Source organism: Candida tropicalis (genome assembly GCF_000006335.3).
Source record: "Candida tropicalis MYA-3404 genomic scaffold supercont3.3, whole genome shotgun sequence".
Classification (NCBI taxonomy): Eukaryota; Fungi; Ascomycota; class Pichiomycetes; order Serinales; family Debaryomycetaceae; genus Candida; species Candida tropicalis.
The window spans coordinates 424,069-448,934 of record NW_003020055.1 but is presented as its reverse complement, the minus strand read 5'-3'; the positions used below and the strand labels follow the sequence as shown (position 1 = coordinate 448,934).

General features: G+C 30.8%; 9 protein-coding genes across 9 annotated transcripts; 7 read left to right on the top strand and 2 right to left on the bottom strand. All coding sequences in view use genetic code 12, as the record gives it.

Annotated features, from left to right (window-relative positions):
• Window positions 1–567: 567 nt before the first annotated feature.
• Window positions 568–1,752, top strand: CTRG_02292 (uncharacterized protein; the record flags this gene model as incomplete). Its single annotated transcript, XM_002547949.1, has 1 exon — window positions 568–1,752. One exon carries the CDS (start codon window positions 568–570, stop codon window positions 1,750–1,752), a length of 1,185 nt encoding a protein of 394 aa, XP_002547995.1.
• A 1,888-nt stretch (window positions 1,753–3,640) lies between these two features.
• On the top strand, window positions 3,641–5,347 carry ADE2 (phosphoribosylaminoimidazole carboxylase; the record flags this gene model as incomplete). The annotated part of the gene is made up of 1 exon (XM_002547948.1): window positions 3,641–5,347. The coding sequence occupies one exon, from the start codon at window positions 3,641–3,643 to the stop codon at window positions 5,345–5,347; it is 1,707 nt and encodes a 568-aa protein (XP_002547994.1).
• A 163-nt stretch (window positions 5,348–5,510) lies between these two features.
• Window positions 5,511–5,804, bottom strand: CTRG_02290 (uncharacterized protein; the record flags this gene model as incomplete). Its single annotated transcript, XM_002547947.1, has 1 exon — window positions 5,511–5,804. One exon carries the CDS (start codon window positions 5,802–5,804, stop codon window positions 5,511–5,513), a length of 294 nt encoding a protein of 97 aa, XP_002547993.1.
• A 993-nt stretch (window positions 5,805–6,797) lies between these two features.
• RPL19A (60S ribosomal protein eL19) lies at window positions 6,798–7,316 on the top strand (the record flags this gene model as incomplete). Its single annotated transcript, XM_002547946.1, has 1 exon — window positions 6,798–7,316. The coding sequence occupies one exon, from the start codon at window positions 6,798–6,800 to the stop codon at window positions 7,314–7,316; it is 519 nt and encodes a 172-aa protein (XP_002547992.1).
• A 429-nt stretch (window positions 7,317–7,745) lies between these two features.
• RAX1 (Rax1p) lies at window positions 7,746–9,401 on the bottom strand (the record flags this gene model as incomplete). Its single annotated transcript, XM_002547945.1, has 1 exon — window positions 7,746–9,401. One exon carries the CDS (start codon window positions 9,399–9,401, stop codon window positions 7,746–7,748), a length of 1,656 nt encoding a protein of 551 aa, XP_002547991.1.
• A 4,181-nt stretch (window positions 9,402–13,582) lies between these two features.
• CCC1 (Ccc1p) lies at window positions 13,583–14,521 on the top strand (the record flags this gene model as incomplete). The annotated part of the gene is made up of 1 exon (XM_002547944.1): window positions 13,583–14,521. The coding sequence occupies one exon, from the start codon at window positions 13,583–13,585 to the stop codon at window positions 14,519–14,521; it is 939 nt and encodes a 312-aa protein (XP_002547990.1).
• Window positions 14,522–16,057: 1,536 nt separating this feature from the next.
• On the top strand, window positions 16,058–18,493 carry CTRG_02286 (uncharacterized protein; the record flags this gene model as incomplete). Its single annotated transcript, XM_002547943.1, has 1 exon — window positions 16,058–18,493. The coding sequence occupies one exon, from the start codon at window positions 16,058–16,060 to the stop codon at window positions 18,491–18,493; it is 2,436 nt and encodes an 811-aa protein (XP_002547989.1).
• Window positions 18,494–19,361: 868 nt separating this feature from the next.
• CTRG_02285 (uncharacterized protein) lies at window positions 19,362–21,626 on the top strand (the record flags this gene model as incomplete). Its single annotated transcript, XM_002547942.1, has 1 exon — window positions 19,362–21,626. One exon carries the CDS (start codon window positions 19,362–19,364, stop codon window positions 21,624–21,626), a length of 2,265 nt encoding a protein of 754 aa, XP_002547988.1.
• A 567-nt stretch (window positions 21,627–22,193) lies between these two features.
• CTRG_02284 (uncharacterized protein) lies at window positions 22,194–24,761 on the top strand (the record flags this gene model as incomplete). The annotated part of the gene is made up of 1 exon (XM_002547941.1): window positions 22,194–24,761. The coding sequence occupies one exon, from the start codon at window positions 22,194–22,196 to the stop codon at window positions 24,759–24,761; it is 2,568 nt and encodes an 855-aa protein (XP_002547987.1).
• Between the last annotated feature and the right edge of the window lie 105 nt (window positions 24,762–24,866).

The following is a 24,866-nucleotide window of genomic DNA, read 5'->3' as shown; positions in this document are numbered from 1 at the left end:
CCAGGTGGCACTGATTCTGTTGTTGTCACGGAACCACCAAACCCAACTGTCACCACCACCGAGTATGGTTCCGTTGAAACTACCATCACATATACCAACCCACCAGGTGGTACTGATTCCGTTGTTGTCATTGAACCACCAAATCCAACCGTTACTACTACTGAGTATGGTTCCGTTGAAACTACCATCACATATACCAACCCACCAGGTGGTACTGATACCGTTGTTATCGTTGATATTGAATCCACAACTGAGTCTACTATTGAATCTACTGAGTCTACTGTTGAATCTACTGAATCTACTTCTGAGTCCACTGAATCTACTGTCGAATCCACCGAGTCTGCTGTTGAATCTACTGTTGAATCTACTGTTGAATCTACTGTTGAATCTACTGTTGAATCTACTGTTGAACCCTCATCTGAATCCTCAATTGAATCATCTTTTGAATCTGCTGAGTCCACTATTGAATCTTCAACCGAATCCACTGAGTCTATTACTGGGTTATCGAGTGAAACTGGGGTTCAATCTACTAGTGAATTTATTGGTGAGTCTTCTATTGAATCTTCAATGGAAACTACCGAGTCAACAGAATCTGCATTTTCTACTTTGTCTTTCCCTTCTGCTGTTTATTCAAGTTCTCTGGATTCTTCTTCAAAACCTCATTGGCTCAACACAACTGTTTCACAAAGTTCATTCCCTGATTATTCATCATCTTCAGAATTGGATTCTTTCTCAAGTTCGGTTGTTTCTGAAGACACTATTGTGTATCCATCACCATTTTCTTCATTATCATCTTCATTTGAATCTATGGTCATTTCTTCTACATATGATAATTCCGAAAACCCAAGTGCAACTTTTGATTCTTCATCATTTATTTTATCTATCGTATCTACATCAATAGAAATGGTATATTCATCTGAATCGGATTCAGTTATTTCCACTTCGACATATAGTTTTTCATCTGAAACAGATTCCACAGTTGCTTCTACCGAAACGGTACAATCATCTTCATATAGTGTTTCCACAGAAACAGTTTCATCAACAGAATCACAATCAATTGAACCAACAGGTTCCTCTTTAACTACTGGGGCTAGTGAGTCAACTACCAATTTAATTTCGTCATCCAGTTTTAGTTCATCTACTTCCTTTACTTTATTGAGTTCACCGACTGTTGTTGCTGTTTCTTCTGATTTGTCTTCATCCTTGGTTTCTAAATCTATCTACAGCTCACAGAATACAAACTTTGAATCAAGTGAGTCTAATCAAGGATTTCTTTCTTCTGGTATTGAATCACCATCTTCAGAAAATATGATTCCATCCACAACTACTGAATCATTCCTATTCTCAACTTCAACAGATCTTAGTACAGGACCAAGATCTAGTATTGTTTCTACTGAAAACCCTACTATCAGTAAATCTGCAGGTGATACCAGTTCTGATTCAAATATTGCTTCTATTGTTTTATCAGAGAATACAGTAACTAGTCCAACTAATGTTGATACTTTCACAGCTTCTGCTTCTGCTTCTGCTTCTGCTTCTGCTTCTGCTTCTGCTTCTGCTTCTGCTTCTGCTTCATCTACTAGTTATACCCAAGCTTCTTCGCAACTGATAACAACCATGTACCCACAAACAGTTTCATCTTCATCTACTCCAATTTCTGTTGCCATTCCTGTCGAAAATGGTGCTATGAATTATTCTACTGGCTCGATCTTGCTTGGGTTGGTTTATGTCTTTATGATTACTGTTTTCTAAAGTTGATATGTTGCTAAATTGCTTCATTTCTGTAGCTTGTTTTTCGGTCAATTATGAGGTTGTTCTTCAACTAATTTCTTTCCTTAGATATCCTTACACATTCAACTTTTTTCTTTCTTGAGGATAATTTTTATTTTCGTATCATCGTTTGCTTCCTTTCGTGCTAATTTATTCGAGAAGTAGTACGTGCTTTTCTTTTTGCTTAATTTTCTTTTTCTGTTTTTATAATTACATGTTTTATTTAGTAGTTTCTTATTTTCGGTATTGATATCATTTCAATATATGTTTGTAAAATTTTGCATATCTTAATTTAACCTATAGTGAATGCCACTGATGCATTTTCTATCAGTGATATTCAAGATGGATTTCGGGAAAAGACGCGTATACATTGAACAGACAGATGTTGCTTAATAGCTCACGGTATATCAATACGAACGATAGAGTATGGAATCAGTACAAGTGGTACGTGGCTAATTTTTCTTGGTCTTATTATTCACAACCTGGATCAGACTAAATATTTACTATAGAAAATATTTCAATAGTTTCTTATAGCAACCAAACCATACAAGATAAATATCAATATATACAGATAAAACACAAATAGTTAAGAAAACCCGAGTGTCGAATTCAACATATTTGATTCAGATTTGGATGTTCATTAAATAGGGGGACAGCACAACAGTGTATGAAAACCAGTCGCCTGTCTTTAGAATAAATCATTTAATAGTAAATGAAGAACAATCTAGTTAGAGAATAAAACTTCTGTGATCTTGAATAAAAAACGAATTTGTAGACCTTAAGATGTGACAACAGTTTATTATCAGTTTACTATTGCCCTGTGATATTCTCCAAATAATTGCTACAATCTGAATTTCGTAATAATTCGTGGCAATCAACTTATTACAAACTCTTGAAAAATTTTTAAAGTTCTTTGTATCGTATCGACCTGCGTATTCTTACGTACAGATCAATATTACAAATCCAGCAAAATTGAAAAGATTAAACCAATGTTACAAAGGAGTACAGGCTCGTATAATCGCATTTATTTTGATTCCAATGAACATGTTTAGAAAAGTGTTACAGTGCCTCTGTATTTTTTTACGCGCTAGTGTTCGTTGTTCTGCCTGCGATAATGGTATGAAGTCGAGAAAAGCGATACAGTGTTTCTACTTTCAGTTCGTACCAAGTTCAAAGAAATTATTAATACGAGTGCGACAATTTAATTCATAGTAAGGGAGATTAATTGTTCATAGTAAATGGAGTCAAAATGTTCACACTAGCGTAAATAATACTTTCAAACTAGCTGCCCTTTTTTTGTTCATACCATATATCATACTTTTTTAGTATGAACAAATAGAGGTTACGTAATATGAACATTTTTTGCGCACTAGTATCAAAAATATTGGCCGCCTTAATATGAACTTTTCTTTGCAGATAGTGCAAATAGTTTTGACACATTGATCTGAAAATTATGCTCAAACTAGCGCGAAATAAAACTGTAACGACTGTATATGTTGTATAACTGCAAATACAATGAACTGTAACTTAAAGGCTAGACATTGTATATTTAAACTATGATGAAAAAAAAAGAAATAAAGTAGAATTAAATTATATCCGCTTTGCATATCACGTGTATATCTACATGTGCTAGTATATCACGTGTGCTGTGTCAGAGTTAATCAAAAGAAGGCGAAAAAAAAAAAAGAAAATTAATCTTATTATGGGATTTGTTCTCCTTTTCTGACTTCTTTGTTGTTTAAGATGGGGCAAAACAAAAATTCAAGATTTGAAAAATCTTATCGTGATTTCAACAAAGCAATATCATCTCATCTCTTTTCTTTTCCGTCAACACACTTAAACACACCCATACACGATAATATAGACAATAATGGATAATAAAACTATTGGTATTTTAGGAGGTGGTCAATTAGGCCGTATGATCGTTGAAGCAGCTCATAGACTTAATATTAAAACAGTTATTTTAGATGCAGAAAAATCCCCAGCTAAACAAATTAATGCTTTGGATACTCATGTTGATGGATCATTTACAAATTATGAAAGTATTATTAAATTGGCTGAAAAATCAGATATTTTAACTGTTGAAATTGAACATGTTGATGTTGATTCATTAATTAAAGTTAAAGAATCCTTCCCAAATATTGAAATTTATCCATTACCTGAAACTATTAAATTGATTCAAGATAAATATTTACAAAAATTACATTTAATTAAAAATGAAGTTGCTGTTACTGAATCTATTTCAGTTGAATCTAATAATGTTGAAGAATTATATAAAATTGGTGATAAATTTGGTTATCCATATATGTTAAAATCAAGAACTTTAGCTTATGATGGAAGAGGTAATTTTGTAGTTAAAGATAAATCATATGTTGAAAAAGCTTTAGAATTTTTAAAAGATCGTCCATTATATGCTGAAAAATGGTGTCCATTTACAAAAGAATTAGCAGTTATGGTTGTACGTGCAATTGATGGACAAGTTTATGCTTATCCAACTGTTGAAACCATTCATCAAAATAATATTTGTCATTTGGTTTATGCACCAGCTAGAATTCCTGATACTTTAGCTAAAAAGGCTTCTATTTTAGCTAAAAATGCAGTTAAATCATTCCCAGGTTGTGGTATTTTTGGTGTTGAAATGTTTTTATTGGAAAATAATGAATTATTAATTAATGAAATTGCTCCAAGACCTCATAATTCAGGTCATTATACTATTGATGCTTGTGTTACTTCTCAATTTGAAGCTCATGTTAGAGCTGTTTCTGGATTACCTATGCCAAAGGGTTTCACTGAATTTTCCACTTCAATTACTAATTCTATCATGTTGAATGTTTTAGGTGATAAAGAAGTACCAAATAAAGAATTGGAAATTTGTCGTCGTGCTTTAGAGACTCCACATGCTTCTGTATATTTGTATGGTAAATCAACTAGACCAGATAGAAAAATGGGTCATATTAATATTACTACTTCATCAATGGAAGATGCTGAATCAAGATTGAAATTTATTTTAGGAGAATCTGAAGAAATCCCAGAATCTTTAACTATTAAAAAAGAAGCTCCATTAGTTGGTATAATAATGGGTTCTGATTCTGATTTACCAGTTATGGCAGTTGGTGCTAGAATTTTAAAACAATTTGGTGTTCCATTTGAACTTACAATTGTTAGTGCTCATAGAACTCCACATAGAATGTCTGAATATGCCATTGAAGCACCAAAAAGAGGTCTTAAATGTATTATTGCTGGTGCCGGTGGTGCTGCTCATTTACCAGGTATGGTTGCTGCTATGACTCCATTACCAGTTATTGGTGTTCCTGTTAAAGGTTCTACTTTGGATGGTGTTGATTCATTACATTCAATTGTACAAATGCCAAGAGGTATTCCAGTAGCTACTGTTGCAATTAATAATAGTACCAATGCTGCATTATTAGCTATCAGAATTTTAGGTGCTTATGATTCCAAATGGTTAACTGAAATGAATCAATATATGTTGAATATGGAAACTGAAGTTTTAGGTAAAGCAGAAACTTTAGAAGAAATTGGTTATGAAGATTACTTAACTGATAAATTGAAAAAGTAATTTTATATATATAGATATATATATGTGCGTGTTATCAAATATAGTAAATGCAATAAAAATGAAAATAATGTTTAAAACGAAATGAATGTAAATAATTAATTAATAAACCCTCTATTATACATAAAAAAAATTTCAACAATAGGAATAACGACTAATATTAATTTTAAAATTTAAGTGTCTTTCTTTTCTTATTCTTAAGTTGTCTTTGTTTATATACTTGTGATCTTGAATCTCTCCAACCAGAAGTACTCACTTTTTTCTTATCAACATCCATAGATTTATCTTCTTCTTCGTTATTATTATTATTTTGTTTTTTAAGTTCATTTTGTTTTTTAGTTTCTTCAGCTAATTTATTAGCAATTCTTTTATTTCTTTCATCAACATATTTAGAAAATTCACCTTTTCTCTTGACTGATTTAGCTTGTAATTTAGATTTGGATCTTAATGATTTAGCCATTATTTCTAGTTGTGTGTGTGTGTGTAGATGGATGAATGGATATGTAAATATAGATCAATGATATCTGATATCTGATATTTCCTAATATAAAATTTAAATTGCGATGAGATATTCTTGATAATCCCACCAAAGAGAAAAATACCAAAAAAAAAGAAAAAGAAATCTCAAAAAAGTGTGACATCCTCCACGTGATATTCATTAGGGTTACAGCCCTAGAATTATCTATGCAGTCGCAATGTTTACTTCATGATTTTTTTTCATTCAGGTGTGTGTGTGTGAATTGACTCAGAAAAAAAAATGTTTTCTTACTTTTCAAGGAATCGCATGGTGCGACCAATACTACCACCAGTTCGCCCCAAATTATGGCGCTACAGAAATTGGTACTCTTAGCACGACCCGCGAATATTTTTTTTTTCTGTTTGTCTCTCTGTCGTAGTTCCCCAATAGAGTGTGAGAGGCAACGGACGCAGCGTAGCAATTGTCTCCTCTGTCTCTCAGTTTTTCTCACTTTCTGTTCTTTCACCACTTTTTACAAAAGAGAAAAAAAAAAATCTTTTCATACTATTGAATTTTTGTTTAATCAAAGACCTTAATTAGATAAAAATGTATGTCTACAATGATGATGATATTATTTTGGAGTGATCAATATGACGATGGATATGATAATAATTGTTTAATATATTTGGAATTAGATTAAATAAAGGATAGTTTTATAAATGGGATTTATTGAAGATAATAGGGAGAAGATGAGGTTCAAGAGCAAATAAAAGAGAAGAAAAATTTTTTTCAATCATGAATTAAGGAGTTATTAATGAAAGGGGAACTATTATTTTAAATGAATAACTCGTCTAAATGAAATTCTGTCACCATCGATGAATTATCACTACTGAATCAATAACATTAAGATTAAGTATATACTAACAATAATTTTTTTCTAATAGGGCTAACTTGAGAACTCAAAAGAGACTTGCTGCTAGTGTCATTGGTGTTGGTATGAGAAAAGTTTGGTTAGATCCAAATGAAACCACCGAAATTGCCAATGCTAACTCTAGAAATGCCATCAGAAAATTATACAAGAATGGTACTATTGTCAAGAAACCAGACACCATGCACTCTAGATCTAGAGCTAGAGCTTTGAAAGAATCCAAGAGAGCTGGTAGACACATGGGTTACGGTAAGAGAAAGGGTACCAAAGACGCCAGAATGTCATCTCAAGTTTTATGGATGAGAAGATTAAGAGTTTTAAGAAGATTATTGGCTAAATACAGAGATGCTGGTAAAATTGACAAACACTTATACCACAACTTGTACAAAGCTGCTAAAGGTAACACTTTCAAACACAAGAGATCTTTAGTTGAACACATTATTGCTGCTAAAGCTGAAGCTGTACGTGAAAAGGCTCTTAAAGAAGAAGCTGAAGCCAGAAGAGTTAGAAACAGAGCTGCTAGAGAAAGAAGACAACAAAGATTGGCTGAAAAGAAAGAAGCTTTATTGGCTGATGCTGCTAACTAAGTTAATGATGGGGTTTGAATTAATTAAACAGAGATGGTTATATAGTTTCGTTTCCGTCCGTGTTGTATAACTTTTACCTCCTATTAATTTTTATTTTGTATATTTTCTATGTGGGCATTAAATATTTTTTTCTAATTTGTTCTAAAATGGAAAACTAAGTAGAGAAATCAAACAAATCAAAGTGTAATACACATGTATAAGTTAATAAACCCACTATCATTGTAAGAAGACTATCATTATAAGAAGACTATCAATATTTTTTCAAAAGTAATCCATGTATTAAACTATTAACGTAAAGAAAGAATTGAAAAATGATATATTATACAATCAAATAAAAAAAAACTTAGAAATGAAAATCAAAAATAGAAATAGAAATAAAAATAAAAGAAAATCCTGCTTCTTCCTAATCATTGCTTGAACCTACATCAATCATAACCGATGACCAGGAACCAAACTAAATAAAACAGTGAAAATAGCAGTGAAAATTAAAATTAAAAATAACACCCAAATACTTCTTTTAACAATAAATCGATAAATGAACTTTTCTCGTATTTTCATAATCAGACGTCCATTACTTTTGGAAAAAGTTTCTGATAATCCTAACCAAGCCATAATTGGATCTATTAGATAAATTGAAGATACAAGGAAATAAAATGCAAATAAGTATGGTACAACAATTACTGGTCGTAATCCTTTTCTATAATTCAAGAAAACAAGGATAAAACTTACCCAGAATCCAATAAACAAGAAGAAGAACCCAAAGATAATTCTCCAGAAGTTGGAATGGTTAACATTTCTAGTAGCCATGAAATCTAGAAATTTAGGCAAATAATCATTTTCTAATCTGTTGAAAACATAATTCTTAACATAGTTGAAGACATCAGGATCATCACGTCCATCAACCTCAATTGCTTTTATGATATGAGAATTTATATTACTTGGCAAGTTCAAATTCTTTTCGGAATCTTCAACAAAATATTTTAACAATAATTGATGGGATGATTCACGTAGATTGTTTCTAGTAATAAATGACCTACCACCATTATCGGAAGCTGGAGAATCTTTGATTAATCTTTCCAACAAGTTTGGATTTATAGTAGAAGCACGTTTCTTTTGTTGTGCAGTGACACTTCCTTCACTAAATAGATTTGGTGGTTGATGGAAATTATCACTGTGATCATTTTGACCACCAGAATGTAATGAGATATATTTGGAAACATTAACAGCTCTATCAGCTTGACCTATATCTAATTGATTTTCATATTCAAAATCGTGATGGTCAGCATCATCCAAATATGAATGACTACTACTATGTCTATCTTGAGATTGTGTTGTTTGTTGTGGACGAGGTTGTTGTAAACCAGAACTCATTCTTGGATTGGATAAATAACTAGGAGATGATCTAGCTTGACTATCTAAATGAGATGAATGTTTTGAGTTGGCCTCAATTTCTGCATTATATTGTTCAATTAAATCTTTTAATTTTGGATCTAAATTGTCTAAGTTTATATCTCCTCGTAAAAATGCTGATAATCTATGAGAATCATTTTCTTCAAGGATATTATCATTTATAATTAAATCTAATAAAATTGAGGAACTTAAAGATCTATGTTTAGATCTATCTGAAAGTGGTTGTGAATCACGGAAACCGGCTGGAGTTATAGGTGATTCAAATGATAAATCACCAAACTGCAGCAGTAGATGTTGTTGTTGTTGTTGTTGGGCCAGATCTATGATTTGATGACCTTCGACCTGTGGAGTTGGCTGTGTTGCAGTTTGATTATGTTGGAAAGTAGATGATTGTCTAATGATGGAGTCTCTTAAACCTTTAACATAATGTTTACATAAATTTAAATGATTGATTAAATCAAACCAAAAATCCAAATAGTCAACTTTCCCTTCAACATCCTTCATAAATTGATAAAAAGTAAATAAATCCACGGGGGATTTTGATTTATTAGCCAATATTTCTCCCAAAGTAGGTAATCTATTGAGATGTATTGATTGGTTAGTACCATTCAAGTTGTTTAAATTGGAAAGATAATGAGAATTGGGGAAGTTCAGTGCATATTTCTCGTCATACATTGTAGTGTATTAGCTGTTGCTTGTCGGTTGGTTTATTAGTGGAATGATGATAATTGTACGTGAATGATAACTAAGGAGGGTTGTTGTTTCAAAACTGCTTTAAATGACAACAACAAATAAAAATATAATAATGATAATTATAAGTTGATCTAGTATTCAAATAAGGATTCAAAATACAAAAAAAAAAAACGAAGCTAAACGAAACTAAACAAAATGAATGTGGAAGTGTTGGATAATAAATAAGTAGTTATAAACAAATGGTAATATATAAAATAAAAACTCAAAAACCAAAAAAAAGTCTAACCAAGGGGAAAGTAAAAAAATGAAAAAAAAGGAATGGCAAGTTTAGATAGGTAAATGAAAATGGAAATGATGCAAGGCAGAAGACCCTAATTGAGTTACCAAGTGAATATATTAAGTTGATGGGTTAGGTGAGATCTAAGTTTATAAAACAATTGAAATCGGGTAGTCAAGAAAGAAAACGGATGAACAAAAAAAAATAAAAGAATGAAATGAAATCAATTATGTGGATGTGTGTGTGGGTATGGCTATGGTTATGGTTGTGGTTGTGGTTGTAGATGTGTGTCGGTAGATGTAAATGTATGTGTATTAATATCTCTTCTGCTCAGTTTTTATGTATTGTATAGGTTGTTGATTTTTTTTTTCTTTCTTTCTTTCTCTGCCTGCCGTAGTAAATCGTAAGGGAAGGAAATGAAAAGACAAAAAAATTTTTTTATTAAAGAGTGCGTGTTACAGGTTACAGAAACAAAAATAAAAAAAATTCGTTTGTTTACTTTTGGCATGCACGGGTTCAAATATATTCACAATAGTATTATTTCTAAGATAAATTTGAACTTTCTCGTGTAAAATTTCGAGTGACGATTATGAGCGTGTATTGACACAGAATATTTTCATTGTTTACATTTTGTGGTGGTTTTTTAATTTTTGTTTCTCGTTTGATTCCTGATTTGCACACGTACACGCTCTCACTCGCGCACACATACACACATAGAGAGAAAGAAAATCATTTTCACTATACTACAAACCAGCCATCTCTTTAACCTTACAGTAGATATTTACCATGGCAACCCTGTTATTCCTTGATCATCTATATGGTCTGTACCCTGCGTTTAATATATCTTATCTCCTCTATCCATTCATTCAGGAGTTATTATTAGATACTGCTCTCTTCAAAAAACAAATTTTCCTGTAAATGTTTTGAGTTTGAAAGAAAATAAGAAATGTAATAGAATGTGTAACAAAATACTACGAAAAATTGTAATATCCTTAATGTAAATTCCCATTTTATATTTATTTTTCTTTTTGATACAATTTATTTTTAACTTAACTAAACTTTTTGCCTTATAATTTCCTTTATATGATTCTCTTGCTAATTAAACTCTTCTGTACAATTCATGCAATTAATAAAATGAGTTCTTCATGAAATTTCATCTTGTGCCTGTTCAAAAAAAAATAATTAAAAGGGTTCAAACAATTTATCATGAAATTTCATTAAATGTCTCACTTATTACAGCACCAGTTGGCTTTTACATTAAGAATTTATCAATTGGGCTGATTTTGCATGCCGTGTCAGATTCAGTGAAAATTAATGCGTACCTTTTTTTTTTTTTTCGAGTTGTTTTTCGTGGATTTCCCGATTTGGGTAATTTGTAAATAATGGGAAATGAATTCTCATTTGAAATAAAAAAACAAAACAACATCAATAACAACATCAAATCAATTCAAGTTTAACCAATCCATGATTGAATTGGAGCTTATAAAGTGACTTGTAATTTAATGAATAACACTTGCTTATTTCGAATGATGACAACACTTGACTACAATCATGAAACACATCCCCTTTTGGTTATGTTCCCATTGATTAATAAACCAATTTAATTAAGGGAAAAAAAATAAAATGATTGGCTGAGAAAATCTTTGCACGCATTGCATAAGGGAGAATTAAGAAAGGCTGCAAAAAAATATATATATATATAGCGGTCAATTAATAGAGACGCGTATCACTTGGTTAATTGGTAATCCATAGAGTGGCTGATTATGGGCCATGACTGTTTATTGATATCTACTTGGTGTATATAGATAATGTGTAATAAAATTCAGGTTTAACATTTGTTTCAAAATAATTTTTACTTCAAGAAATAAACAAAATTTCCATAAAATCATAAACCTATCATCAAATCATCTAAAATGGTTTCCATTCGTCTAATTGGATTTTATTAATGTTATACAGAGTAGTTTTCATTAATTATGGACCATTTTTCTTTTATAATTTATTAATAGTAAAAAAGAAACGTCACGTGACACAATCAAAGATATAGATATTATACATCCGAAACACGTGTGCCAATTTGTAAATTAAACGCGAATGACAATGATGATTATTTTTTTTTTTACGATAATCCATTTAAGAGTGGCCCACGCTTAGAGATCTACCGGAGTTATTTTAGTTATACAGTGATTATACCCATTATAATTATGCATTGCATTCATTTTAATTAATTAAATAGACGTTTTCAAATGAAAGTGATTCTCATTTCTAAATAAGATAAATAAGCTTCCTAAAATGAAAATGGTAATTTATCAAAGTTGAAATGTACTTTTTACTTTTAAGTTCTCTCATTTCTTGGATTATCCATTTTATTGATGACTATAAATAGTAAAGATAAAGAATAACTACAGATAGGGGGTAAAGTTATTTTTTTATACTTTGTCTTTCCGTTGAAATATTTATTACATATTGCTTACTCCTGATTTGTGGATATGAATAATTAGGAGGAGGATATATTTTTCTGTTTTGACAAGTTATTTCCGATTCTATAATTTGTGCATGAGAAGTATGTACAATTAAACAATGACACACCGATCAAAACGTGTCATCGGATCTACCTTAATGAATAGTAATAATAATCACTATATTAAAGCATCTTATTTAGATCATATTAAATGACTTTTCTACTTAAGCATAAGGGCTAAATCTAATAGATGGAAATAAGGTTACATTTTCAAGGTTTATATTATTCTTACAATGTGTGGCATTTTTTATTGGATGAAATATAAAAGTGCCACATGGATGGATGGGAGGATGAGGTAAGAGTGATAGTGGAGACAAGGCCACAAATAAAATGATCTAGTCATCATCTCAATTTAGTAAGCAAACTAGGCGATTCTAGTATTATTTAAAATAATTGATTTTGTTTCAGAATAATGGATTTTACATAACGTAAGCAACTGCCACACTAGAATTGGTGCGGTTTCTTTTTTTTAACATTTTGTAAGAGCGCAAAATATTGTACAGCACACGACTGGCTTATTTATGGCAACTTTCAACCAATCAGAGAAGAGAGATTTGTCATCATTGCGTAAATCACAGCAACTTCTCCATCACACAAAAACGTTGCAAAAAAATAGAATTTATCAGCCATTCCATTTTAGACAATTGGCAACAACACACAGTACAAATGATGTACACAGCAACATTCAGAAGATGAATAAACAGGGGAGACGTGGAATGAAGAGCTCTATGTTTCTACTGTGTGAAAGAAAAACAAATTACAACCAAAGTATAATCAAGTGTTCTATGTAACAAATTATAGAGTTAAAAAGTGTATTCAGTAGTATTGCTTAATTTTCATTATCTTTACCCTCTCCCCCCTCTTCTTCTTCTTCTCTCCATATTTGTCAGACGCAGAATGAAAAATTCAACCAAATTGAAATCAATCAATAAACTCCCATACGCAAAAACAACAAAAATCAGTACGTAAACAGAAAACAGCAAAAATTTTTTTTTTTCTTTTATTTTCACATTTGCCTTACAATTTGTAACTCTTAGAAAAAAAAGAGAGAAAAACCCGACCCAAGTGAATTTCACATAGTCAGTATAAATATTTAATATATTCTCCTCAAACATATTTCTTCATATTCTTCCGTTTTTTTTGTTTTTTTGTATTTTCTTACAACTTGGTTTTTTTTTTAGTTTCTTATAATTTGATTTTAATTTAATTTAATATAATTTATTCATCTGTATTGTCATCATTTACTTAATTCATTGTCATTATTACGTACTTTAGATCACATTCATCCATACATATATACTCATCCATCCTTGCATTTAACATTACCACATATACACAAACAAACAAACAAACAAATAAACAAATATAATGTCAGTAGTAGCAATCAAAAACGGAATCACAAGTCTCATAAGTTCCAAGAATAAAAAAGATGAAGAATTAGAAAGAGTCGAGAGATTAATAGATAACAACCAGATTCCTTATGGATCAACAGACGAATCAGACGAAAGAGCTCAACAAATTGCTAGAGAAGAAGCAATCATACAAGCTGCAGCTTCAATAACATCATCTTCTGGTGGTGAAGGTAAAGAAGAAGAAAATGTCGATGGTATAACTGCATTCTTCAATAGTTTTGATCCAAGAGTGATGTCAGATATAATTATAGGATTATCTGATGGGTTAACTGTCCCATTTGCATTGACTGCTGGGTTGTCTTCTTTGGGTGATTCAAAATTGGTTATTACTGGTGGTATGGCAGAATTGGTTTCTGGTGCCATATCAATGGGATTGGGTGGTTATTTGGCTGCCAAATCTGAATCCGAATATTACAATTCTCAAGTTAAAAAGGAAAAATTGGAATTTTTCAAAAAACCAGAAATGATTAATCAAGATGCTGCTGAAATTATGTTTGAATTGGGTGCTAGTGAACAAACCATTGTATCGTTTTTAAAAGATTTGGATGCTAAACCAAGAAATTTAATTGATTTTGTCATTAGATTTGGTAAAGGTTTAGAAGAACCTGCTGATGGTAGAGAATTAACTTCAGCTTTAACTATTGGTGCCTCATATTTCCTTGGTGGGTTTGTACCATTATTACCATATTTTTTCACTAGTCATGTTGGTACTGGTTTAATCACAAGTGTTGTTGCCATGTTGGTGGTGCTTATGTTGTTTGGTTATTTCAAATGTAGTATTTCTATGGGTGAAGGTTGTCCTACTCATAAGAAATTTGCTGCTGGGTTTGAAATGGTGGTTGTTGGTTCAATAGCGGCCGGTGCAGCATGGGGATTGGTTTATTTGATAGAGTAAAAGAAGAAATCAACGATTTGTACAACACCATACAGACAAGTGAACATGAAAAGAATACCAGAAGAATAAGAAGAGGAGATTAAAGAGGAGAAAATTAAAAATAAAACAATAATCAAAGACTATACATTTAACAATCTTTAATACAAATGATTGCTTATGATGGTTATTTATTTTTTTTTTCTTCTTTTTTATTATATATTATTGTATTTCACAAGTATTATTAGGTTTTATTTTTTTTTACATTGTTTACTTAGAGGTAATGATAGTTTAATGGGATTATTTTTATTTATTATTAATTGCATGGAGATTTTTCATTATTTAAAACTTTATGAAATTTCTCCTTATCTTTTTTTCTTTGTAAAATGTCATTCTCGGCCGAGATTTTTTTTTGTCCACGGTTCCAAATTGACTTTTTCATTTTCGCATCCACTATGTATATCTTGCAAAGTAGCAAATATGGTTTGACTAGGTAAAACGCACCATGGAGTAATGATATTCATATGAATTGTCATGAAAATTTAAACATATAAACCTTTGAAATAATAGATTATATCTGTGATAAATTATATAAGATACTAGTGATATTTGTTACTTTGTAGATAATTGTAAGAATATTTGATCATAGGTAGTTGTTTGAATATTATATGAACCGGACATACCTTATCAATTACACACCAAATAGGACATTAATCCATTATATAATTAATGTGTCATATAATTCTAAAATTTAACACAATAGTTATGTTTTCTTAGAGAGTTTCAAGTCAACTCCGGATTGATATTGCTCAAAACCCTCAGAAATACGAACTAGTTATTCCAAATATTTGACTCATTAATCTATATAAAATAATTGATTAGCTTAAGCTATCAGTACTTGATTGTACTTTTAATATGCATCAAATTGCTTAGAAATATCAACTGATTTATAAAAAAAATTTAATACTGAACTGCATATAATCAGACTGTTACAGCAAAAGTTTTCTAAATGGTATGAAAAAATAAAAAATTGAAAAATCGCCATGGGACACTACCTTTTAGGAAGTATTTAAAGAACTGGAATGAGAGAAGAATAAAAAAAGAAAACCCATCAATACTTTAGCAATGACTCGCCGCCATAGAACTAGTTGTGACGCAACTTTGTTTTTTTGTTTTCCAGTTAATGGGATCACCTTTATATATAGGTGTAATAATCCTAGCTACTAACATTAATCAGAAATTCTAGCATTTTGAGTATTGTCAATTTTTTGTTTTTGAATATATATCTACTGGTTTATGATTTTAGAATTCATTGTAGATTTTAGTCTCAATATTGTAGTTGTGTAATTGTTGAAATTGAAATTTAATCACGAATGACAGTGTACCTCTATTCACCCGTATCTTTGATTGAATCACTGACTCTTATTAAAATTGTTTATGATTTACTTTGGTTTGTCTACTCAAAGAACTCCTTGATGGAGGATAAAAACAAGAAAAAAAAAACAGAAACACGCTAAAATAATCCTACAACCAATCAGTGATTATTCATGGTTCAGCTAAATGAGACAACTTACATTCTTTGATCTCCCAATTGAGATAATTGATTATATCATTGAATGTTTACCTTACTATATTGTACTTGAGTTACAAAACTTTTCAGTATCACGTCCATATGTTTTACAAATACTATACAAGAAGGTGGAAATAAATTCTTTTAGTCCTCCATTAATACAATCAACTATAAAATTCCCTGATAGAAATGACTTGGTAATTAAACATATTCCAACACGAATGACGTTTGATGAATTAGATCTTGCTATCAAAGATAATAAATTATCTTGGACTCGTGAAATTTCATTCGATAGTCCCAAGACATTGTTTCGTGCCAATGAATTATATCCTTCATTATTAGAGAAAGTTGAAATTAAGATTGATTTTGGAATATTTAATTGGGTTGAAGATCCAGAGAAACCCAATTTTTATAAATGGGGAACATATCCCGTGTTGAAAATTTCTTCCCTTGAATCAGTGAATTATCAAACATTTTATCTGACTCAGAAGACTTTGGAACAGATGAATTCCACTCCTGATCACGCAATAAACCAATCCATTCTTAAAGGCGTGATGGAACAAGGTGAATTTCTTCGTGATTTGGTTAATTTTAAACATTTGGTTGATTTTCATATCCTTAATATTTATGGATCATTAGTAGGAATGCTTCCTAAATCGATTAAGAACTTAAAGATTGACACGCTTACTACTATAGAACCTGGACATCCAGTCGTTAAATTTCCAAAGGGTTTGGTTTCTTTAGCTGTCTTAGTATTGGATCGCGATACTACACAAAGTTTTGACCCTATTGATTTATCAGATTTGGAGCACCTTAAGTCCTTAACATGTGATTTTAGTAGGAGCTATAAGCTTCCGAGAAACTTACTATCCATTAGAGGTTCAGGGACAGTAAGTATCCCACAAGTGATATCGCAATGTCCCTTGTTGAAATCTATTGATTCTATCAATTTAGATAAAGGCTATGATGATGAATTTTATGAATTGAACGACGAGTTAGAAAACTTGAAAATGAAATGTGATGATTTATATTGTCTATTAAAAATTGACTCAGATTCTTTATCAGTTCAAAGTCACGAGAATTCAAAAGTGATTAAATTTCCTAAAATGTTAAAGTCTTTGCAAGTTTCACAAAGATATCACATGAGAGATGAATTATCATATCAAGTTTTTTCAAGTTTGAAAGATCTTCAATTGGATTATTTAACAGATTTATCGTTGAGTTGTTCTTTAACCGGTGACCAAATCTCACCATTACCAAGAAATTTGAAAACTTTATACATCAATGAAATCGAACAATTTCATTACAATGAATTGAAAAGTTTGAGTCAATTGAAATCATTGCATATTTTAGATGATTCACACGATTATTTTGATTATGATTTACCAGATACTTTGTTTGAGTTTGAATATGAAAACATGAATTGTGAACTTTTCAAAATGAGAGCTAAAAATCTTCAATATTTTAAAATTTGCGAGGCTCCATTTCAAGTACTTAACAGAGAAAATTTTGTACTCCCTGATAGTATCATCAATTTAAGAATTGTGAATTCTGACATTGAAGAAATTGAAGCATCATTTAAGTTCCCACTGAAATTAAGAGAATTGGATTTATCAATTAATAGATTGACAAGTTTACCTCAATTGCCATCTAGTTTAAGGTGGTTGTCATGTGAAGATAATGGGTTGGGTGAGATGTATAAACCTATCAATTTTCCGTTGGATTTAGAAGTGTTGAATCTCAATAAGAATGATTTTATTCATCGATTTGACGTCTCCAGTTTGAATTTATCAAACTGTACCAAATTACGAAAACTTAGTATAAAAGGTGATAAATCCTACTTTGAAATCTTGCATAAACTTAAATTATCAAATTTTCCTAAATCATTAATTTCACTTGATTTAGAGGATTGTGGTGTATTAAAATTCATTGGTGATTTTACATATTTTCCCAATCTTGAAGAACTTAATATAGCAGGGAATCCTGGTATTGAAGATGTCTTTTTAGGCAAGGGAAATCCATCACATTATTCTTATTTCCCAGATAGTATTAAACGTGTATGGCTTACAAAGGATTATCTTGATCCTGAAATGTTGTCTGCAATTGTTAATGATGCAAAGAAAAAGCCTAATTTTGAATTTGTGTTATTATCTTTTGTGGATGACTATATTCGTCAACTTGGAGAAAGGAATGGTTCTTATAGAGAAGGATTTTATGATGAGGACATGGATGATAGCGAAGATGAAGATAACATGGAACTGAATGACAATGACAATGATATTGATATTGATAGTGATCCTGATGCTTATGCTCATTCTTATGATGAAGATGATAGTGATATGGATAATAACGAAGAAGATACGCATATTAGAACCACAACACCACTGTTCAAACTTATCACACGGCACAATAATGAATCCGTCTAGGTATGATATTGATCAATGCCATATATAGTATTAGCAAAATACAACAACAACTCACAAATATAAATCATCTTGAATAAACTTGCAATTTATCGTCGATACATGTTATAATTGAACTCACTTTTTGTTTAGTACTATCAATTTGCTCCATAATACCGATTCAAAAGAGTTCAATAATGGTGTAAAATTTAGATTTAATAACTACTTCATAAGTATATCTTACAAAAACTATCTACTTTAACAACTTTTTTTAATGAACGGAATTGTAGATTCAGTATTTGCAATTTATTCACCTAGTCGTGTACCCGGGGACACATATTTGTTTCGGTTTCAACAAAGGAGAGAAAGATAAAAAATGAACGAAACGAATGAGAATAAAAATGAACATCTTTGTTCTTAATTGGATAATGGGTTGTGGAAGCTATTGAGGAAATCAGCTAAGGTGTTGTCGTTTCCCGGTATATGAGTGAAGTGGATATCGTATTAATTTGTACCTTAATTAACTAATAACTACTAACATTATTGAAATGTATTCTAGCATTGATTTTTTTTTATATTTATTTTTGTATAGAAAATAACTGTTGAATGTATTTATTGTTTTGTATTATTATTATTATTTATACCGACATTTCGATTCATTATCATGTAGAGTAACCATATTTACAGTAGTTTCCCTTTCATCATTTACTGTGGGGTTAAAGAAGGGGGATTTGATTGAATTTACTGAACGTTTAGAGAGGCAATGTGGATAGCGGAATGAAATTTTAATTCGTCAAATTGACCAACCAACAAACCAATTAAAGCAACACACAATTTCTCTTGAAGCTATTCACAAGGAATACTAGATATCAAATTTACACAACAATAGACAATGACTAAACTCACATTACTTGATCTACCTGATGAAGTGATTAACAAAATATTTCAATATCTTTCACATCGTTCAATAATTGAACTTCAAATTATCCCTGAATTAGAACCATACGTGTTAAAATTATTATATCAAAATGTTCAAGTTATAGGGATTGAACATCATAATCAATATGATTTAATAATTGATTTTCCATTTGGTCATGAATTTAAAATATATCACCCTCCACAAATTATACCTTATAATCGATTAATTTCCATGATTAAGAATAATACTGCAAAATATATTCAAAATATCACATTTTATGATCCTATTTTGTTTAATAAAATTTGTCAATCGTATCCAGATACTTTAAAAAATGTTAATATTACTATTGATTTGAGTAACATGAAATTCAACGAGAAAGTAGAAATTTTACCAATATTGTTTTTGATGTTTGAAAAATGTCATTATAAACTAGTGGGAATAGACATATCTGATACTGAAAACAAGATTCAATTACAAAAGCAATCATTTATTACTAGAGAAAGCTACGATGACATTATAAATTATGAAAATCCAAAGTATGAGGAATTTTATCAATTTGGAATTATAGATAGAATGAGAATACATTCCAAGTTTCCAACCAAGGGAGTAAATGAATTGGTTGAACATTTCGAATGTATCATGAAAGATGATTCAAATAGAGATCTATCAAATTTTCATTTTCCACAAGGATTAAAATCATTAAATATTGAGTTTGGTTATGATTGGGATTTTGAAGTACATGATCATATTGATTTATCAAAATTGAATCATCTTGAAACAGTCGACTGTGATAATAATTGCGCCTTGATATTACCAAAAAATTTGAAACAATTGAGAGTTACAGATGAAATATCTTTCTCTGAACTTTTAACTCAATGTTCTTCATTGGTATCATTAAAATGTAATGATGCAACATTGTACAAGAAGAACTATTCTAGTGACGATGAAGATTACGATGAAGATGACGATAATCATGACGACAATAACCACAATGATGGTAACGACAATGATGAGACTTTTAGTAGATTACCCGATGGATTAAAAGAATTAGAATTCGGAGAAGAAATCTTACACTCTTTATTGTGGAGGGATGATGAAGCAAATGGTTACATTTTAAAATTACCACAATCATTGGAAAGGTTGGTAATACACAGTGATTCATATCCTCGTGAATATACACGTGGTTGTTTATTCTCTGACTCGCCACGAAACGTATTGGACAATTTATTGGAATTAAAGTTACCCACCTATGAAACTTTTATGAATCTGGGACCGTTACCTAGAAATTTAAGAAAACTAACAATGAGTGGTGATATCTTGGATTTCGATTATATTAGGCAATTTAGTTATTTATCGGATCTTTGTATTTCATTCCTGACTTGTGGTTCTTTTGATTGTGAATTACCAGATAGTCTTTTGACTTTGACAATAAGTGGTGCCAAGTTAAGAAAAATCAATATTCGTGCTAAAAATCTTCAATATTTAGACGTTGAAGGAAATGGAATTACAGAATTAAATGATGATATATTTAGGATCCCTAATACTGTTAAAGAATTCAAGCTCAGTGGTCGCAATATCAAATGGATTACACCGTCTTTCATTTTCCCATCTGATTTACGACAATTGGCAATACAGGGAACCAGTCTCCGGACATTGCCAAAATTACCATTGACAATAAAGAGATTATTCTGTTCATACAATTTGCTTGGTAAATCACCCAAACCTTTTTATTTCCCACCCGATTTAGAAATATTGGATTTGCATGCTAATGAATTCACTGATGATTTTGATTTTTCAATTTTAAATTTATCAAGGTGTAAACAATTGAAGAAATTGGATTTATCTTATTCTGAAGGTCGCGATTGTCGAATTGATGATTGTAATTATACAATTAAATTATCAGATTTTCCTAAATCTTTAACTTCTTTAAGTATTAAAGGATGGCTGGCAAATGAAGTAGTGGGAGATTTTACTTATTTTCCAAATCTTGAAGAAATTGATTTACGTTATAATATTGCCATGACTGATATATTTCATATGAAACAAGGTCATATAAAATATGATTATTTGCCGGATACTATCAAAAGAATATGGATTTCAAAGTTATTTTTCGATAATAAACAATGTGATAGGTTTATTCAAATGGTTAAAAATAAACCTAATTTTGAATTCTTAGTGTCGGATGAGTTTATAGTTGTTGACGGTCATAAAGAAAGGGTACCAATTCCATATTATTGAAATCAATATTGATAAATACATCAGAGTAAACAATGTACAATATTACTACTCGGATCTCTTACTACCATCTTGATTGAAATCCTAGATCTACTCCTTACGAATAGTATTCATCCTTGTCGAGTTATTCTTTGGCACCTCGTGTACTTTTGTAAGAGGGATCTTTATTTTTGTCTATATCATACACGTGATAAACGCGTGTTTGATTTCTTTTTCAGTTGTATTTTACCAGTACATGTTCTTGAAATATAGACCTTATCAGTGGTAATATAGTAAATGTATAATAACAAAAATATGAACATGGTACTGAACTAGATAATTACAGTTTTATATAAAAAATACCACCTAACATGTGTAAAAACTGAGTGGCGGGGGAAGTTGAATTGACAACGGCTACAACCAAAGGTTCACAACCAAATATAAATTAAGCGTCCATTTACGAACATTCCATTATCAAATACTTATCTATAAATTATCTATAAAATGTGATAATTGTCCCAGCAACCAAAAAACAACAACAACAACAACAACTGAAAATACAATTTGGGTTATTTGATTAAACCAACCAAAATGGGACAAATGTCATTACTTGATCTCCCCCCTGAGATAATAGTTCATATAATTAAATGTTTACCAAGAGAAGCACTTCGTCAATTAAAAGATGTTCCTGAGTTACGATTATATATTTTGCCAATATTGTATAAGAATGTTAAACTTATCTCACCAAGAATACGTGATGATGATATTGACAGCTCAATGAGATATGTCTACAGCTTGCCATTTTCACTACCAGAGATAGAAGGAATTGGTATTGAAGAATTGTTCACCATTATTAAGAATAATGATGTTGAAACCCTTGGAACGGCAACAATTACAGATCCTTATTATTTGTTTATGTTACATAAGGAATATCCTGAAGCTTTGAAAAGTACTAAAATCATTGTGGATTTTAATAGATTTGAATGGGTTAGAGAAATGGATACGACATTATTATATTTTGAAAGTTTAGATGCATTACCTTATGAAATTATTGGTCTTCATTCTGTGAATAAAAAACATACTAGGCCGGTGTCACATATTGTCGTGGAAGTTCCGGCAAGTGATTCGGAGGACGATCTGGAGGACGATTTGGAGGACGATTTGGAGGAAATTTTTACAGAACTTAGATTAGAAGAAGTACCAGATGAAGACGTGGAGGAAAATTTAGAAGATGATGGGAGTGATCTACAGCTTGACATAGCTGACAATCCAGACGAAGGTCAAGAGGTAGACGATATGGATGTTGCTTCAGATAACGAGTCGGTTCTAGGCGGTGATAACGAATCTGACATAGACACACTTGGTGAACCAGAAGACGACGTTGAGGCACAAATTTTGAGTGAAGCCAATTTTGTTAAGCCATTTATGTCTTTCTCACAATTAACAAGTCTACTGATTAAGCATTTGTATGGATCGCTGTTGCAATTTATACCTAGCACGATTATAGATTTAAGCATAGATGAATTTCATGTTATTTCTGTTCATGGTACAGCTTTATTTCCAGAAGGATTAAGGTCGTTGGAAATTAATCAATTGTCCAAAGTTTTTCCTGACGACGATGATCCTGTTGATATTTCATATTTGGAAAATCTCGAGACTTTTCAATGCTGTTCCACTAGTGAGTACTCACTTCCCAAAAATTTGCAATCCATTGATGCCGAGGATTCTTTGAACTTACTTCAACTAGTTTCAGAATGTCCATCATTAAAATCAATAAAATGTTTATACTGTAAATTGGAAGGTGTCTTGAATGAAGGATTAAGTATATCAAATGAATTAGAAGTTATGGAAATCGATGAACGATTTCTTCAAAATTTTCCAAAATATCAATTGAAACCATTTAGAACACGTCATGTTGGAAATCCAGATGATGAAATGAATGAGACTGTTGTGTTTAAATTTCCTGAAAGGCTAAAGAATTTAAAACTACAATATGCATCAGATGATCGTGCATATGAAAAGGTTCAATTGTTTTCAAATCGTCCAGAAACCGCATTAAGTCATTTGACATATTTATGTTTGACTGTAGAACAAAATGGTCAATGTATTGGACAGTTACCTCCATCATTAAGAGAGTTGTTTATTCATAATAGTGAAAATGTTAATTTTAATATTTTGAAGATTTTAAATAATTTGACAAAACTTATAATTAAGTATGTTTATTTAACCGAATTTGATTATGATTTACCTGATAATTTAAGAGAATTTCATTTTAGAAATAATCGTTGTGAAGTGTTCAAGATTCGAGCAAAGAATCTTGATTATTTGGAAGTGCAAAGTATTCATATAGATAAATTAAATGATTCTAATTTCCAAGTTCCTGAAAGTGTTACTACATTGAGTATTGTATGCAGCAATATTCAAGAGATTGATTCATCATTTAAATTCCCACCAAACTTAAGACAATTATCGCTAGAAGATAATAAGTTGTCTACTTTACCACAACTTCCGTCAAGTTTATTGAGATTATCATTGCAGTATAATAAATTTAGTGAGTTAAAGACACCAATTGATCTCCCACCAAACCTAGAGGAACTTGATTTAAGTTGTAATCATTTACCCGATGGTTTTATTTTTTCGAATTTGAATCTAAACAAATTAACGAACTTGAAAAGACTAATGTTGCAAGAAGTCGATGGACTATTTGAAGGGAATATTCCAATGCTTGATTTGTCAGATTTACCTAAATCTTTAGTTGAACTTAATCTTAATCGATGTAGAATCCAAAGAATTATTGGTAAGTTTAGTGATTTCCCCCATCTTGAAAAACTCGATTTAAGAAGTAACAACAATAATGATAATAGTATTACGGAATTGTTAGATATAAAAGAAGATTCGTTGGAGTATCCATATTTCCCTGATAGTCTTAAACATTTATGGATAAACCGATTACTGGATAATGAAAACGAATGTGAAATTATAGACAATATTCTAAAAGTGGTTTTAAAGAAGCCAAATATCATCACAGCAATAGTTACAGATAAGTATATAGATGAAGAAGGAGTAGCCCATGATAGCATGAGAGTATTTACTGCTAATGATTTTGATAGATGTTTGGAAGAAAATCAATGGTGCCAATTTCCTATAAATTTTAATTAAACGCAAATTATTTTACCCAAATGCAATTGACAAATATCATCGTCTTTTAACTGTTAAAGAGTCATGCTACTAGAAACTCCACTTGTTTACTCCTCTAGAATATGT